Source organism: Vicia villosa, linkage group LG1, assembly GCF_029867415.1.
Source record: "Vicia villosa cultivar HV-30 ecotype Madison, WI linkage group LG1, Vvil1.0, whole genome shotgun sequence".
NCBI lineage: Eukaryota > Viridiplantae > Streptophyta > Magnoliopsida > Fabales > Fabaceae > Vicia > Vicia villosa.
Window position 1 is genome coordinate 77,484,572 of NC_081180.1, and position 16,984 is coordinate 77,501,555.

The 16,984-nt window shown below is 36.1% G+C and overlaps 3 protein-coding genes across 3 annotated transcripts; 2 read left to right on the top strand and 1 right to left on the bottom strand.

Annotated features, from left to right (window-relative positions):
* Nucleotides 1-334: 334 nt before the first annotated feature.
* LOC131646478 (uncharacterized) lies at nt 335-703 on the top strand. The gene has a single exon (XM_058916509.1). It carries the CDS (start codon nt 335-337, stop codon nt 701-703), a length of 369 nt encoding a protein of 122 aa, XP_058772492.1.
* A 4,033-nt stretch (nt 704-4,736) lies between these two features.
* On the top strand, nt 4,737-10,231 carry LOC131642750 (nucleolar complex-associated protein 2-like). Its single transcript, XM_058912968.1, has 11 exons — nt 4,737-4,861; nt 4,955-5,064; nt 5,614-5,685; nt 6,683-7,228; nt 7,684-7,986; nt 8,308-8,637; nt 8,716-8,922; nt 9,027-9,113; nt 9,374-9,468; nt 9,570-9,695; nt 9,814-10,231. Exons 1-11 carry the CDS (start codon nt 4,840-4,842, stop codon nt 10,052-10,054), a joined length of 2,139 nt encoding a protein of 712 aa, XP_058768951.1. The 5' UTR covers nt 4,737-4,839; the 3' UTR covers nt 10,055-10,231.
* A 613-nt stretch (nt 10,232-10,844) lies between these two features.
* On the bottom strand, nt 10,845-11,603 carry LOC131646486 (uncharacterized). The gene has a single exon (XM_058916517.1). The coding sequence runs from the start codon at nt 11,601-11,603 to the stop codon at nt 10,845-10,847; it is 759 nt and encodes a 252-aa protein (XP_058772500.1).
* Between the last annotated feature and the right edge of the window lie 5,381 nt (nt 11,604-16,984).

The following is a 16,984-nucleotide window of genomic DNA, read 5'->3' on the forward strand; positions in this document are numbered from 1 at the left end:
ATTTTTTATATTCCAGAAATGCCCCTAATGAAACACAAACAATGTCCGGACCAATATTACGGTAGACAATTTTGAAATTTTCGGTACAACTAAAATTTTCGGCACCCCCTGCTAAATTTATGGAATACCGTAATTTTCAAATTTACGTGATACCGGGAATTTATGATATATTGAAATTTCTAGTAGTTTCATTTTTAGGGTTTTTCTTTTAAACAGTCTGAATTTTGCCGACACTTTTGAAGGGCTACGATTGCACCTATAATTATGTGGCCTAGGATTCTCCGTCATGTGTATAAATAGGGACATGTGGTGTTGAGTAATACATCTTTCGAAAATGTCTATTCCTGAGTTTCTGATTGGTCTGCAAGTGTATTTCAATGGAAGAAATCCTGTAGTGGAATTCAAAATTCCAGATGACACCACATCTCTTGCAAGGTTGAAAGAAAAGATGAACGAATTGCTAACTGATTCGGATAACAGGAGGGTGACAAAGATCGAGTTTTTGGAGGACTGGATTGATACAAATGGAAGGGTGAAATACAATCTAATCGAGTTGAAGGATGATGAAGATGTGAAGGTCATGTGGAAATCATTTCGCCGTAGGATAACGAAAGGTCTGATCGAGTTGGATGCTCAGATCCAAAGATCCGTTGACGATATAATGAAGATGCTGAAACGTCCTGAATCTTCTGGTAGTGCTTAGGTTTTTATGTTTATCATCGAATTGAACCATGCAAACGCAACAAAATTATGCAATAAATAATATGTCTGGTTTTACAAAATATACATATAAATAAAATAAATCTACATAGGCCCTCCACGGGCTACATCAGCCAACCTAGCTAAACTAGTAAAGAGCTCACCATCTGGGTTTACCAAACCCATGATGTTATCTAAATGAACTGCAATATACTGTAACCGGGCGTCCTGAACCCCAACAGGTGGTGGAGGTGGTGGTGGTTGATCAACAGAAACCCTAGCACGTGAAGGCCCAAGAATGTCAGAAGCAGCGGTCAGAGGTATGATCCGAGGGAGTGATACATTGAGATACCAATCTAGGTCTCCATCCTCGTGTGAAGTCAAGCTTCTCCAACATTGTGTTTTGATGAAGACAACTTTAAAACTCTCAAGACCATGTACATATATCAAAGAAGAAGGAAAAAGATGCACGACTTTATTCAAGCTTTGTGATCAAGTTTCAAGGTATATGAAATCTTTAACAAATATTATCTTAGTGCTCGACCTTTTAAAATCATGCATTTATAAATTTATCATGCATTTATAAATTTCATATAAAACCTTGGTAAAATTATTTTCAAATGTTTTTATAAGTGTCAAAAAGTATTATTTTGCCATTAGATATATCTTATGCATACTTTCAATGAATTGTGAATTAGCTTAGTTGGTTGATTGACATGTATTAAGGAATTAAAAGGTCTTGGGTTCAAGTCTTGGGTATGACATTTTTTACTTAGCATTTGTTTAAAAAAAAATATTTATCATGCAATCGGTTGCAATAGTGATTTTCACATATATTTCCATGCAATCCATTGCATCCAAATTATTTTCTATATTTTCACGTGTATTTACTCCATGCAATCTATTGCAATTTTGATGCAATCCATTGCACCAAAGTTATTTTGAAAAGTGTTGTAACGTAAATACCTTTTCACCAAACCATTTCATGGCACCATTTCAATTTAAACTAAATTATTTTTTATGTAATAATTTCCAACCATTGCCATGATTTTTGAATGGTTGCTTGTACTATATAAATTAATTTCAAAATTTTATTTTACAGAAACCTCTTTCAAAATTCTCATAAAATCTCTCTGCATTATTTTCAACAGAACTTTCATATTTAGATGCTTTTTGAGAAAATTTTCATATCATTCCACAAATATCATTGTGCACTTAAGAGAGTATTTTGTTATTAAATTCCATATTGAAAGAGAAGAAGTCCTTCATAGGATTTATATACTACAAATTTATTTATTCAAAAATTCTTGTTTGTATCACATCTTATTTTTACAGGATTGTTGGAATTAAGATTGTGTGAAGTGTATTCCTTTTTTTCAGGATTGTTGGAAGCAAGAAGTTGAAAGTGAGAGGATTGTTCTCATTTAAACTTGATAAATCCAAGAGGTTTGTTCTTGGCGTTTTGGGTGTTAGAAGATTGTAGGATAAGTCTTGGGATTAGGCTTGTACAAATATCTAACAATTAGTGAAATCTCTTACTGCGTAAGTGGACTGGAGTACTCTCGAATTGTGAGGGGAACTAGGATATATCGCTGTGTCGTTTATTTTTTTGCACTTTATTGCTTTCATAATCTCACCATAAACCAGAAGAATAATTCCATCAACACTAAAACCGGATAAATTTTCAAAGTCCTAATTCACCCCCCTCTTAGGCGTACTCTTAAACTTACACCTCGCTCTGAGAAGCATGTTGAATAATAGTTGAGCTCTCCCTGATCTCACGTGCAGAGCTGATGATGTGGCTCTGAAACCATCTATAGATACCGCAAGCTGGAGCCACGGGAACAGGACAAGGGATAGTCTGAATAAAGCCATACTGGCGTATACATCTCTCAGGCAAGTGTCTAGTCACATGGGTCTCCCACGTGATATGCCTGGAGTACAGAGAAGCGTCATCAAATGGACAGTGAGGGCAGTGGGATGCATATGGTGTCCATACCACATCGTCCATAATTAGTGCGTCGAGCGACACCTCCAGGAATGGCTTGCTTGGCCTTCCATATCCTCGCACACGGTGAGTCAGCAGCGACACGCTGAGTCTTCCGATCACATAAATGAGGGAAGTGCTCGTATATCCAGCACTGCAAATAAATAAAAATAAATACATAAAAAAATACATAAAAAAATAAACAAATTAAAATATACATGCAAAAGACTAAGATAACCAGCCAACTATTTCGTCTCCGGCTGTGTAGCAACATCCAGGGCAGTATACAACATGGTCAAAGCTGCCACACCCACGCCCAAGTGGGAGTGTCCAAGGAGCTAAACAGACACAAGTACCGCACATCAATATAGTTATCAGACTTGTCCGCAAAGAGAGTACATGCCATAAGATGTAGCATGTACGCCCTAGCGGCAGCCTGGTACCTCTGAGCAGCCACGTGCTCATGGTATCTGTCCCTGAGCCAAGACATCAGAAGATGTAAACCACGGTTATACGAGAACTCATCATACACTATCTCCTAAGATACCTCTAAGTCCTCCATAACCAAGCGCAGCGCCGCTACTTGGTTAATGTAAGAAGGTGTGAAGAGCGTACCAGCAACGGGGATGTGGCAGAGGACATCTACATCATCGAGTGTCACAGTCATCTCCCCGAATGGAAGGTGAAAGGATGATGTCTCTGGGTGCCACCTCTCAACAAAAGCAGACATCAGAGAGGCATCCAGCATGGTAAGGGAGCACTGAGAAAACTTCCGCAAGCGAAAGTCTCTAACAATACGATTAACCGCCTCAGGCATAGGATCCTTCAGGAAGTCCTTCAATTCGACCCATGTGAAGCGATCCTCAACGCTCCTCGCTCCTGTAATAGACAAAATTAAAATATTATAAGCAAACTATCGTACAGTAGCATAAAGTAAAATATTAATCATTACATAGTTACAAATATATATACCTCCCCCTGCCATATTCGGTGAGCGATATGATCAGCATATCTCGTGAGCACGGACACGTCTATAGGTCCTCCAGGAAATCCTCCATCAGTGTGCACTGATGGCTCAGTAGACGCCCTGGCAGTGGTGTCTGTATCGGTCGAAGACACCTCATCCACAACCTTAGTAACAACAACCTCCTCAGGCTGAGCCTCCACCAACTGCTCAACTAGAGGCTCCTCAACAGCAGGCTCCTCAACAAGAGGCTCCTCAACAGCAAGCTCCTGAGTAGCTGCATGTCTCTAACGGCGTGGTGGGCGGAACTGCGCCGCCTGCTCCGCCAACCGTTTCCAACGAGAATCGGTCGGAGGACGGTGTCCAACTCTAAGCTCTGAAGCCTGTTCCTCCTCATCTCTCGCACGAGTCGTTGCTGCTCTATCAACGGTCCTGCCGACTACTCTGCCGTCTCTGCCTCTAGTCCTCACTGAAACAAATAAAAAAAGGGAAAAAAATTAGAAAAACTACAAATTTCCGGTATTTTTCAAAATATTTATAACTACCTTAAATTTCAAAAATTCCGGTATTTTTCAAAATATTTATAACTACTGTAAATTTCAAAAATTTCGGTATATGTTTTTATAAAATTACCAGAAATTTTAAAATTTCTGGTATTTTTCAAAACATTTATAACTACAGTAAATTTCAAAAATCCCGATATATGTTTTTCAAAAATTAACGGAAATTTTGAAATTCCCGACAGCGATTAACCAGAAATTTTGAAATTCCCGGTTTGAATATACCGAAAATTTCGCAAATATACCGTAAATCTTATTGTTTTCGTGAAATTTCCTGTAACGCCTCCGAATTTCCGGTATCGCTTGCAAATTTGAAAAATGCGGAGATGTCACGTAAATTTGAAAATGTTTTATAAATTTTATATTTTGAACATTTTAGTCTTTTCATTCTGTTCGGGGACATCTTGCATTTTTATTTTTTAGACTAATGGAACCTGAATCCGGTTCAGTTTCCGGTTCAACTAATTAAACAGACCGGTTCGGTTCATTAAAAAAAAAAAGCAAAATACAAATACCGTAGGACAGCCCACAAGCTCTTCTTTCTCTCTCAGTCCCGCCGCCGAAAGCCCTGAAGCTCTTCATCTCTTAACCTGCCCGACGGTGGTTATACCCTAGATTTCAAGAGAAACATGGACGCAGAAAATGATACAGGTTCTTTGATTATTTCATTTCAATTTTCAAAATTTAGGTTTTGAATGTGTCTCAATTGTTTATTTTCGTTGGTAATTTATTTGATTATGTTAGAGAGGAATATGGATGGAGAGAGTAATGTAAGAAGAAGGAGCAGAAAAAAATCCATGACTGGGAGTGGAGCAAAGGAACATAAGGGGCAACTGGAAAGTCTTCAGCAAAAGGTTAAACTCTCTCCATTGTTGTTTCTCAGTACATATTAGTAACTTGTTTGTGGCTTTGCTTTCAAGGGTTATCTTCTATAAAACACTTACACTGAAAACACGACTCTGACACGGAAACATCAGTAATAATTTGAAAAAAATGGATAAATTAAACCTAATTGCTAGACATACCGCTACCTAGGCTCTCTTTAATATAGTAGTTAACTATAAGTTTTTTAGTTTCAACTAGTTTTTTTTTCTAGGTCTACATTTGTATTAGAGAAATTAGACATATTGTATGTCCTTAAGGGTAGGTTTTGAATTTTGTTTATGTGATTTGTTTATGCAAATGCTTGTATGTGTGAAGTTTGAACTAGATGGTGGTTGATAGGGAATTAGCTTTTATATATTTATTTGGCTACATTCTGTTGGCAATGTTATCAATAACCTTTTCTATTTCAGAATCCTGACTTTTACGAGTTTTTGAAAGGGTTTAGGGAATTGCCTTTTATATATTTATTTGGCTACGTTCTGTTGGTCATGTTCTCAATAACCTTTTTTCCGTTTCAGGATCCAGACTTCTACGAGTTTTTGAAAGAGCATGACCAGGAGCTGCTTCAGTTCAGTGATGACGATATTGATGTATGTTACAGTTAGACACTTCCTATCTATTATCTGTCATGTTTTTTTTGCTTCATACATTAAATGTGAATTTGTGATGAATATGGTTCTGTGATGCGTTGATGATGTAAGAATAAGATGTATGTTTCAAATGATTATCATGAATAATATGTAATATCTTCTAATGCTTTCTTTGACACGGGGAAGTTTGTTTATCTTAGCTAATAATCTTATATTGTTCATCCAAAAAGGTCATTAAAGTGGCTAAATGGGTATTGGGTTTCCTTTTAGAGACATGTTTGTGGCACAACACAAGGAAATATAAATCAATATTAGCTCATAATGGTTGAACCACCAACCCATCAATCAATGCAAATTAAATTTTTGCTTATCGGGATTTGTATCTTATACCTTTAAATCTTTTAAGTTCAGGTTACAATTCTCCTATTCAGTGTTATCAAATAGAGGCGCCATGGCCGCTATGGTGGATATAGATGGCGGTTTTTGAGCTTGCTACAATGGTAAATATCGGCCGATATTGCAGGCTTTTCCGCTATAACGGCCGGTATGGTGGGATTTTGGCTCTCCGCTCTCCACCATGGACCGCCATCTACCATCGACAACACTTCCTATTAGATTTTAAGATACTTGGGGTAGAGACATGGTATTTATTGGATCTCTTGTAAGTTAGCTACAGGACCTGATGATTTTACTTGACACTTATGATTTACCCTTTAGTATAGATAGAGAAATTTGGTCGGTGCTTGTATGTTTTCTGGTAACTTTCATTGAAGAGGAATGCTCATATTTTCAAAGTTGCACCTTTTTGCTGTTAAGTTGTAGGATTTCAGAACTTTATTTGATGCAATGATCATAATTTGTAGGGATTCTCTAATTCTTAAAATATTGGTTTCAGTCTATTTTTTTGTTACCTATTTGTGTGCATTACAAAATTGTTATTAGTATGACAATCTCTTAGCATTAGAAACTATATAACTGTTTTGCTTCTTTTGTCCAGGAAGATTTGGATGCTGATTTGGAAGATGGAGATCTACATGTAGATGAGGAAGCTACTGAGCATGAGGTTCAAGGAAAGGATAAAAAAGCTTCTAAGAAAGTTATAACCACTGCCATGGTTGATTTGTGGTGCAAATCAATTAAAGAAAATGGGAGCTTAAATGCGGTTCGTTCCTTGATGAAGGCTTTTAGGGCAGCATGTCACTATGGTGATGATGAGGAGAATGAGTCAATGGAAAAGCTTAGTGTAATGTCTAGTGCTGTGTTCAACAAAATAATGTTGACTGTACTTAATGAAATGGATGGAATACTAAGAAAGTTGTTGAAGATTCCTGCTACCGGTGGAAAAAAACAGATCGTAACAGATTTGATGACCACAAAACAATGGAGGACTTATGGCCATATAGTGAAGTCTTACCTTGGAAATGCTTTCCATATTTTGAATCAAATGACTGACTCGCAAATGATATCATTTACTTTACACCGGCTTAAATATTCTTCAGTGTTATTGGCTGCTTTTCCTTCGCTCCTAAGGAAATACATTAAGGTACAAATAGGTCACGGATCATCTAATCAATGTTCACTACATTTCACCTCATCTATGAACATTAGTACTTTTAAGTCTGTGGCTATGTTCTGAATATGTATGCCAATGCTAGTTGATTGTGGCACCCTTCGGTCTTGTGTAGTAATTGATGAATGAATCAGCTTAATAGGTAGACAACAATCAACTAAAACTTTCCCAAATTTCAACAAAATAATAATACATTTTTCCTTACATAAGCAAGATTAAGATTAGTATAATTTCATTTGGTAAGCTTGCTGATGCACACAGTTCTTTTCCCTTGTTAGTACATACTTCTGTTAATGTGAATGAAAAAGCTTCAGTATAGGGAAATTTGTGTAGCCTCTTGCTAGAGATGTTATGGGTTTCTAGGACATGCAATTTAACTTAACATATGTTTATTCATTTGGTAATCACATTCTTGTTGAATTGATCAGGTGGCTCTTCATTTCTGGGGTACTGGTGGAGGTGCTCTTCCGGTTGTTTCGTGCCTATTTATGCGAGAGTTATGCATTTGTATTGGATCTGGCTGCATAGACGAATGCTTCAAAGGAATATATAAAGCCTATGTTTTGAATTGCCATTTTGTTAATGCTGTGAAACTTAAACACATTCGTTTTCTTAGCAACTGCGTCATTGAACTTCTCGGTGTGGATCTTCCGAATGCATATCAACATGCCTTCATTTTTATCCGACAGCTGGCCATGATTTTGAGGGACGCACTTAATACAAAAACTAAGGTGCTGTTTATTTATCCACTGCATGTTATTTTCTTCCGAGGTACTGTAAGAAGTGCCTCATAACGTTTTGAATTTATGGAATTTTCCTTGCTAACTGAGTCTGAATATATTTGGACTTGAATTAGTTTTACTTCGAACAAACTGAGCAATGGCATAGTTTTCTACCATTTTCTGATCTGCACTTTTTTGGTACCATATTGTTCTTGTTTCACTATTTGATTGAAGCTTTTCACAAACTGAAACATTTTTTTGTGTGCATTTTTTACAGTTTTATGTTATGGTTCTTATGTTGCTCTTTCTCTGTCTGAATGTTTTCTTTAGGAAGCTTTTCGCAAGGTTTATGAATGGAAGTTCATTAACTGTCTTGAACTTTGGACTGATGCTGTTCGCGCTTACAGTTCACAATCTGACTTTAAACAACTTGCATATCCGTTGACCCAAATAATTTCTGGGGTAGCCCGTCTAGTTCCCACAGCTAGATATATTCCCCTTAGGTTGAGATGTATTCGGATGCTTAACCAGCTTGCTGCTTCTACCCAATCATTTGTACCAGTATCTATGCTTCTTTTGGATATGCTCGAAATGAAAGAGTTGAGTCGACCCCCTACAGGAGGTGTTGGCAAAGCTGTTGATTTACGCAGCATATTGAAGGTACTAATAACATGACTTGATGATAATGTGTATTTGTTGAAATCCACTTAACCTTAGAGGCATTCTTTCATATATTAGGTTAGCAAACCGACTCTAAAGACACGGGCATTTCAAGAGGCTTGTGTTTTTTCTGTGGTTGAAGAACTTGCGGAACACCTAGCACTGTGGAGTTATTCTGTTGCATTCATGGAGTTGTCCTTTATTCCAATAGTGAGGTTGCGTAGCTTTTGCAAATTGACCAAAGTTGAGAGGTTTCGAAGAGAAATGAGGCAGCTTTTACGTGAGGTATAATTTAAAATGATCATAAACCTTTTATATTTTACTTTTATCATTGGCATGCATCTGATCTTGTGGCATTCATCTCTAATATTTAACTTTTCCTCATTCAGATTGAGGCTAATGTCCAGTTTGTGAATGAAAAGCGCATGTCGGTTTCTTTTCTACCTAATGATCCTGCAGCATCATCTTTTCTTGAGGTTTGCTCATGTTTTCTCTTTACTTTTAAAGAATGAGAGTATTGATTGTTTCGATGTTGGATCTTGGTTGACTTTTTTCATTCATTTATTTACTTATATTGAAGCCTGCTCCATATTTCAATTCTGCTAAGCTCGCATACGCGCGCGCGTACACACACACGCTCGCTTATTTCATGTCTCAGTTTCACTTTCACTGCTGTACTTTAATTTAAATGATATTTATATTTGAGAATTGTAAATAGTGAACTTGATTTTATTAGGATGAGAAGAAGTCAGCCTCTAGTGCACTATCAAAGTATGTGATAACACTCCGCCAGAGAGCCGAACAAAAAAACAACTCATTAATGGAATCCAGGTTTGAGCTTTAAAATCTTGTTCATTCACAAGGATTACTGTGTTCAGCATTTAATCATATCATTATGATAAAAGTTTATTATATAACTTCAAATTTTCTAGTGTTGTTGTTGGAGAAGAGTCCTCTGTTTTTGGCGATGAAGTATCAGCAAGTGATGAAGAGGATGCTGAACAAGACGAGGATGGAACTGCTGCCTTTAGCTCATCCTGGTTACCCGGAAATGACAAGTATTGCTCTTTTTCTTTGTTCATCTTTCACTGACACATCGTTCATGCACATGTCTAACATGATGACATTAACACAAATTTCTTCGTACTTTTAATCCGAGGAATGCTTTGCTTTCAGGATAAAACAAGAACCTACCGAAACAAAAGGTAAGAGGAAAAAGCATCGGAAAGAAAAAACAGCCGTTGACGATGATGTTGTGGAAGACTTGGTACTTAGTTCTGATGAAGATTTGCCCTCAAGCGACAGCCCTTCTGCTGGGAAAATTGCGAAAGTAGTTGATCATTCATCTCCTAAACAAAACCGTAAACCAAAGCACAAAACAAAAAGGTTGAAAAGGAACACGCAAGGGAAAAAGTGAAAATTCTAGTTAGCAATGTCTATATCTTTCTCTATGACGGAATACTTTCTATCTATTTGAACTTTTATTGGGTTAATGAGAAAGAAAAGTTTTGTAGTTTTACATGATATTGGTTTCTCTTATACTCATCTAGATGTAATGGCGGCAGTTACAATTATATTTTTGTTTAGAGTTCAATTGTTAAGCAATATTCCAAAACAAAAGCCATATGATATCTTTTTAGATTGTAATCTGGTAGGAAGAGTGCCAATTATTATGAGAAGAAATATTATTGGTGTCGAATGTTGAAGTTCAAGTTTAGCTTGTGTGAAATTGTTGATCTTTCTGCAGACTAAGTTGCCTGCAGAAACTCTGATCTTTCTTTGGATATTTTGAAGGGTCTGCTTGGTTTATAGATCAAATTATCCATTTAGAATTAATGTTCCATACCAACATATATCTACCTAGAAGCCCTATTATGTAACACTGTTTTGTTTTTGGTTTTATACCATTTATAAACTAAAAAACAAAAATATATGCTTTATAGTTATTATACTCAATAAACAATAGGGGTATAAGAAGTGAAAGAATATATATTTAAAAGTAGAAAAACAATAGTTGAATATGAATAGTTTCCTCTTTCGATTTATATTGATAATAATAGTCTATATCATTAAAAGAAACTCTGTTAAATTAGGGGTATAATGTTATTCCTTTGATAAAAAGGTAAAATTAAGATCAATAGACCCAATATTCACAAATTACAAATTAAATTCTGTATCTTTAAAAAATCCAATCCTTCCTCTGGGAATCAAATTTTAAGCATGTAGGAATTCGGCCACCACAAATCCAGTTGTGATTCCGTTACATATCCTAACGGCGAGATCACATTCCTCGTATCACCAACCGTCAACTTACAACGTCCGTCATCTCTCACGTAAATCTTCTGCCCACCACCGGAAACAATTCCAACTGTCTTTCCGATACCAGGCGCCCATTCCCCGATCACCGCCGGTATCCTACGCCGGACCCTCGTGTCCCAAACCTCCGACGACGCTCTCAACTTCTCGTCAGTGCCGTAAACCGCAACGATACTTCCGTCGTAATTACAATCAGAATCTTCTAACCCAAATCCTAACCCTAACCCTATGGTATCCCAAAGTTTCACAACGCTTTTACTATTCGTAATCTCCGAAAGCGAGAACATATCACCGATGCTACGACAACTACTTAGAAATCCACCGTCACCGTCATCACCTCTAAATCGGAAATACTCGCCGGTTCTATTTTCTTCTTCTATCTCTTCTTCGTCGTCTTCAGACTCCGATGATGCGGACGATATCGAACATGTTTCATCTTCGTCATCGGTGTAATCATCATACTCGGCTATGAGAGGAGAGATAGAAGGAGTTTTTTTGCGGAATTTGAGGATGAAAATGGAGTGAAAGGTGGCGAGTAGAGCGAGAAAAAGAAAGCATAGTTGGCCGATATTGAGAACTAGGGAAGAGGTTTGAGGTTGAAGAATATTGAAGAGATGGTTTATTTTGTGCGTTATAGGAATTTGAATCATTTTAGGAACACGAGAAATAATTTGTTAAAATGAAAAAAGAAAAAGTGATGATAAGTAATAGTAAGATGTACTATATATAGCAGGGAATATTCGGAAAAGTGTTGAATAATTTGTTTGCATAGTTGGAATATATGTAGGACTAGTTTGTTGTTCAACGTGGATGTGGTTGTGTTGTGGTCGTGGATAGGAATGATGACCAAAGTGCAAGTAGATGTTATGATTTGTTCAAGTTTTGAAATTTTGTTATGCATGGTCTAACAAAATGGAGTACTTAGGTTTTTTCTCTTATGTCAATTGTATGATATTTATCCATGTTTGTTTGCCTTTGTGGCGCATGTTGACAACTAGCATTCAAAGTCTATCTTTCAACATTTTGAAAACGTGTTTGTATTAATCAGAGTAAAACTCAAAACGTGTATATATTAAAACGGAGTGTTTCACGGAAATTTCTTTATATGAGTCTTCTAGTTTGTGAGTAGAGATAATAATCAATAGAGTATACTATATCATACTTGAATTCATATTTGCGTGTGCATTAATATTCATATCCGTATCTCAATATCCGTATTTGTTTATCTGCGTTTGTAGTCAAATTAAATTGAATAATTACAAAATATCATATAATTTTAAGTTTTTTTAACAATATTTAAAAAATATATATGGATGTTATTGTTGTGTTAAGAAATAAATAAAGAGTTTTATTAAAATGAATAATACATTAATAACGATATATTTTTAAAAAATTGATAAACATGCATTTTTATATAAGAGTTAAATATGTTTACGGTCCTTATAAATATTTCAATTTTCGCTTTTAGTCCCACTAAATTTTTTCTTCAAACAATGGTCTTCATAAATTTTTCATCCACAATTTTGGGCTCTGCCGTCAACTTTCATTAATGGAAGCTGACCTGGCACGCCACATGGAAGACAACTTGGCAAAAATATGAAAAACGCTTAAAAGCACCATTCAAAATTGCAACATTGTTCTCAATCACAATCACATTTGTTTCACCAAAAACAACATAGCAGTAACTAGAGAGATTAGAATAACAACACCAATATCATGTTTCTAATTAATACATAGTTTCATATTTCCACAGGATAACAAAGAGCATTTCATAGGTTGGAAGAAGCTTCAACAAATTGATATAAGTGTAGCCAAAGAAAATTGGTATCATTGTTTATGCGTAAGCAATACAGATGATACAGATAAATTCTTATTTGTTGGAGCAAGACTACATATTGAAAACCTTTTGGTTTTCGATTCACCCTTAATGAAACTAAGAATACTGAACCTGGAGGAGGATCCTACTTGCTTTTGTCTCTGGGAAGATCAACCCATTGATGCTAGCCAGAAGAAGTGGGCTGCCAGAGCATCCCACCTTACTTTATCTTTGGAAATAAATACTAGCACACTTAGGCATCAGAATTCTCTTGGATGGACTACTGGATTTTGGAGATGTGTTGATCTGAAAGATGCTTGCATTGAAGTAGCTATGGCAAGTGCGGATGGCAGCCCATTGTTAAAGGTTCCTCCTCCTGCCGATATTGTGAGGGTCTGGGTTTCCTGTGAATAGTATGTATCCAACACTTCCATTGAACAATTATTTTTTGTCCTTGATCTCTATGATTATTTTGAGAGAGTTAGTGAAAAAATAGCGACATCTTGGGAAAGGAAACAAATGAATGACGTTAGGGATAAGTCTTCTGGTGGAAAGCTGATGGACAAAGTTCTTAGTGACGCTGCAGTACAGTTTATCGGAGCTGATCTGTTCATTAGTGCCACTTATAGAACCCTCGGCGGTGCTATTGTTGTTTCATCCACTTTACATTGGGAGAGTGATGAGATCGATTGTGTTGATTTTGAGGAGTATTTGGCATGTGAAAATGGCTCAGCGTTTAATTTTGGGGAAAATGTTTCTTCAGTGAATGGTGTTGGATACCCTCAACTAAGAGCTGTTTTCTGGGTGGATAACAGTAATCATCTATTGAATTTAAATACTCACTCAGTCTCGTTTCTGAACTTAAGTATGAATCAAGTCATACCATTTTGTGAATTAGAAAATGAGTCCAATATTTTGAATGTCTCCGCCTCTATAACCGGCGTTCGTCTTGAGAATGCAATTTTCAATGGTCCATCTATGGTGTTTGATGAAATATCTTAGAATTTTGATCCAAATTTTTTTTGTGTTTGTTTAGAGGAGGTTTAAAACCCCACAATTTCAAGTGTTTTTAAAATTTTACCAAACTGTCTTCCACGTGGCGTGCCACGTCAACTTCCGTTAATGAAAGTTGACGGTAGAGACCAAAATTGTGGATGAAAAACTTTATGAGGACCATTGTTTGAAGAAAAATTTTAGAGGGACTAAAAGCAAAAATTAGAATATTTATAAGGACCATAAACATATTTAACCCTTTATATAATAATATAAAAGACATTATATAAATACGTAGTGCGGATATGGGACATAGTAGGTAGTAAGATACCCGTGTCCGCACCCATACCCGCTTATTTTAATGGATAATTACCCTTAAGAAAAACATATCAAGAATAGAAGTAGAAGCATGCTAGCATAGAAAGAAGTCCCGAGTGAAAACGACTTTCCTTAGGATAAGCTTTTAGGGAAAAGTCTAAGGAGCTTATTCGTTGATAACAAGTCTTTATTCAAAAAAGGAGGGAAAAGTCTAAGGAGCTTATCCGTTGATAACAAGTCTTTATTCAAAAAAGGAATAGAATCGAAAAACTTTGAAGGCTAAGGTCGCAGAGACAAATCCATATGTCCCGTGCTAATGTTCATACCTATTTTTTGAGTTTTTATCCAACCTATTATAAACATTTTTTACCAGGTATCTATAAAGTATGAGTCAAATTGCAATCTCAATTTGTGAGCACGAATCCTCATCAACAATAGTTTCTGCCGCCAAAGTTGCAGCCAAATAAATATAGTTTGAAATGACGAGATCGTTTATATTTGCTAATATAATTTATAAAAACATATTTCAATATTATTAAGATAATTTTATTGATAATATATTTTTTTAAAATCACAATAATATTTTGAATTAAAATATTTTATTTATTCTAAAGAAATAACTAATTAATTTTATATTAAAAATATATAAAAATTGATATATTTATAAACCAACTAGCTATTGTTGTGTTGTCTTTTCTTTCCTAAAAGAAATGTAATTTGATAGTAAATAATTTTTAAATTTTTAAATTTTGAATATATCAACTTATAAAATTAATTAGTTTTTAATTCTTTATAAATTAAAAAAATTAAAAAAATTATTAAATATTTTAATTAAATATGATGTTGCTTTTGGATTGACTGCTTTATGCAAAATAACATGGAGTTTGTTCAAGCTTGTTCAGGTGCATAAGGGGCACATGTGAAACACAATGTACCAACATGTGTGCTGCAACATTTGGTCTCATACATTAGACATGTTATGGCAGTTTTGATTCTGTGAGAATTCGGTCGAACTCTAGTAGGTCGAAGATTAGCTTCCTGTTTCGACCGAGAATGTGTCGAAGACCTTCATACTGAAGTCGAAGTGTGTTCTAGTATGTGGGTGTCGAAATGCTAGGGTTGTTAGTATTTCAAATTGAGTCTGTTTGTTATGTCCAATTGTTTAAGTTAGCTTGTACGCTAAGTTGGCTTGTAATGGGTATTTGTGAAAAAACCCATTAGTTTAATATGTTAGGTTTTATTATAAATAGCATACTAGTCTCTCATCTTTGCATATTGCAAATCCTTTTCACAATAAATTGGTGCGGTGAGCATGGAGAAGATGCCTTCAATAAAGTATGAGATTGGAAAGTTTAGCGGAGTGAACGATTTCTCTCTGTGGCGCTTGAAGATGAAAGCTCTATTGGTTCAGCAGGGTTGTTTGGAAGCATTGAAGGGAGTGAAGGCTATGGACGTTGCGTTAACGGAAAAAGAAAATACGGTCATGATAGAGAAAGACCACAACGCAATTTTGTTAAGCCTTGGTGATAACGTTCTTCGACAGGTATCCAAGGAGACGACGAAATCAGGGTTATGGGTAAAACTTGAAAGTTTGTACATGACTAAATCGCTGATAAATCAACTATACCCGAAGCAAGCTTTGTATTCATTCAAGATGATTGAAGACAAAGTGTTGGCTGAGCAGTTGGATATGTTCAACAAGCTGATTCTTTATCTTGAAAATATTGATGTGAAGATCGATGATGAAGATCAAGCACTGTTACTATTATGCGCTTTGCCTCGATCACATGCTCACTTCAAAGAAATTCTCTTGTATGGAAGGGAGTCACTGACCTTTGAAGAAGTTCAATCAGCTGCGTATTCTAAGGACTTGAACGAACGAAAGGAGCATAAACCTTCGATCGCTGGTGAAGGTTTGGCCGTTAAGGGAAAATTCTTGCGAAAAGATGGTAAGTTCGACAAGAAGAAGGGAAAAAGTCAGCAGAAGTCTTACAGTGGCGAAGCATCTCGTATTCGATGCTATCATTGTAAGAAGGATGGTCACACAAGAAAGGTGTTCCCTGAACGTCTAGAAGATCATGGAGGTAAGGATAATGGCAATGCAGCCATTGTTCAAGATGATTTTGACTCATCTGATGTTCTTGTGGTTTTGAGCAGTGACTCTAGTAAGGAGTGCATTATGGATTCAGGTTACTTGGCACATGACTCTAAACAAAGACTTGTTCGAGGAATTATGTGATCAATATGGTGGGTTTGTATTCCTGGGAAACAAAAAAGCTTGCAAGATTGCATGTATTTGATCTGTGAGATTCAAGCTCGACGATGAGTCAATAAGGTTGTTGACTGAAGTCAGGTATGTTCCTGACTTAAAGAGAAATATGATTTCTCTTGGTGAATTTGACAAGAAAGGATATGTTTTCCAAGGAGATAAAAGTTTCCTAAGAGTCATGAAGGGGTCGAAGGAAGTCATGAGAGGCGTGAAAAAACAAGGCTTGTATACCCTTGAGGCTGAAGTTGTAAGTGGTTCAAAAAATGTTGCATCCACGAGACATTTGTCGAAGACGGAAATTTGGCACATGAGATTGGGCCATGTTAATGAAAGGGGTTTGGTCAAATTAGGAAAATAAAATCTACTTGGTGGAGACAAAGTCGAAAAGTTGAATTTTTGTGAACCCCGTGTACTTGGATAATCTTGTAAAGTGAAGTTTGACAAAGGCAAACAAAGAACACATGGATCCCTTAATTATATCCATTCCGATCTCTGGGGTATTTTCAGGAGTGAGGTATTTTCTATCCATAGTAGATGATTATTTCAGAAAATTATTAGTATTCATCTAGAAGGCTAAGGATGAAACTTTTGAGAATTTCAAAAGTTGGAAGACTCAGGTCGAAAATCAAACTGGC

Bases quoted from the DNA above. Each gene is read 5' to 3' on its own strand.
- LOC131646486 (XM_058916517.1), bottom strand. From the start codon at position 11,603: ATGATTCAAATTCCTATAACGCACAAAATAAACCATCTCTTCAATATT.
- LOC131646478 (XM_058916509.1), top strand. From the start codon at position 335: ATGTCTATTCCTGAGTTTCTGATTGGTCTGCAAGTGTATTTCAATGGA.
- LOC131642750 (XM_058912968.1), top strand. From the start codon at position 4,840: ATGGACGCAGAAAATGATACAG. The intron at 7,229-7,683 runs GTACAAATAGGT...TGAATTGATCAG, and splicing joins TCCTAAGGAAATACATTAAG to GTGGCTCTTCATTTCTGGGG. The intron at 8,638-8,715 runs GTACTAATAACA...TTCATATATTAG, and splicing joins ATTTACGCAGCATATTGAAG to GTTAGCAAACCGACTCTAAA.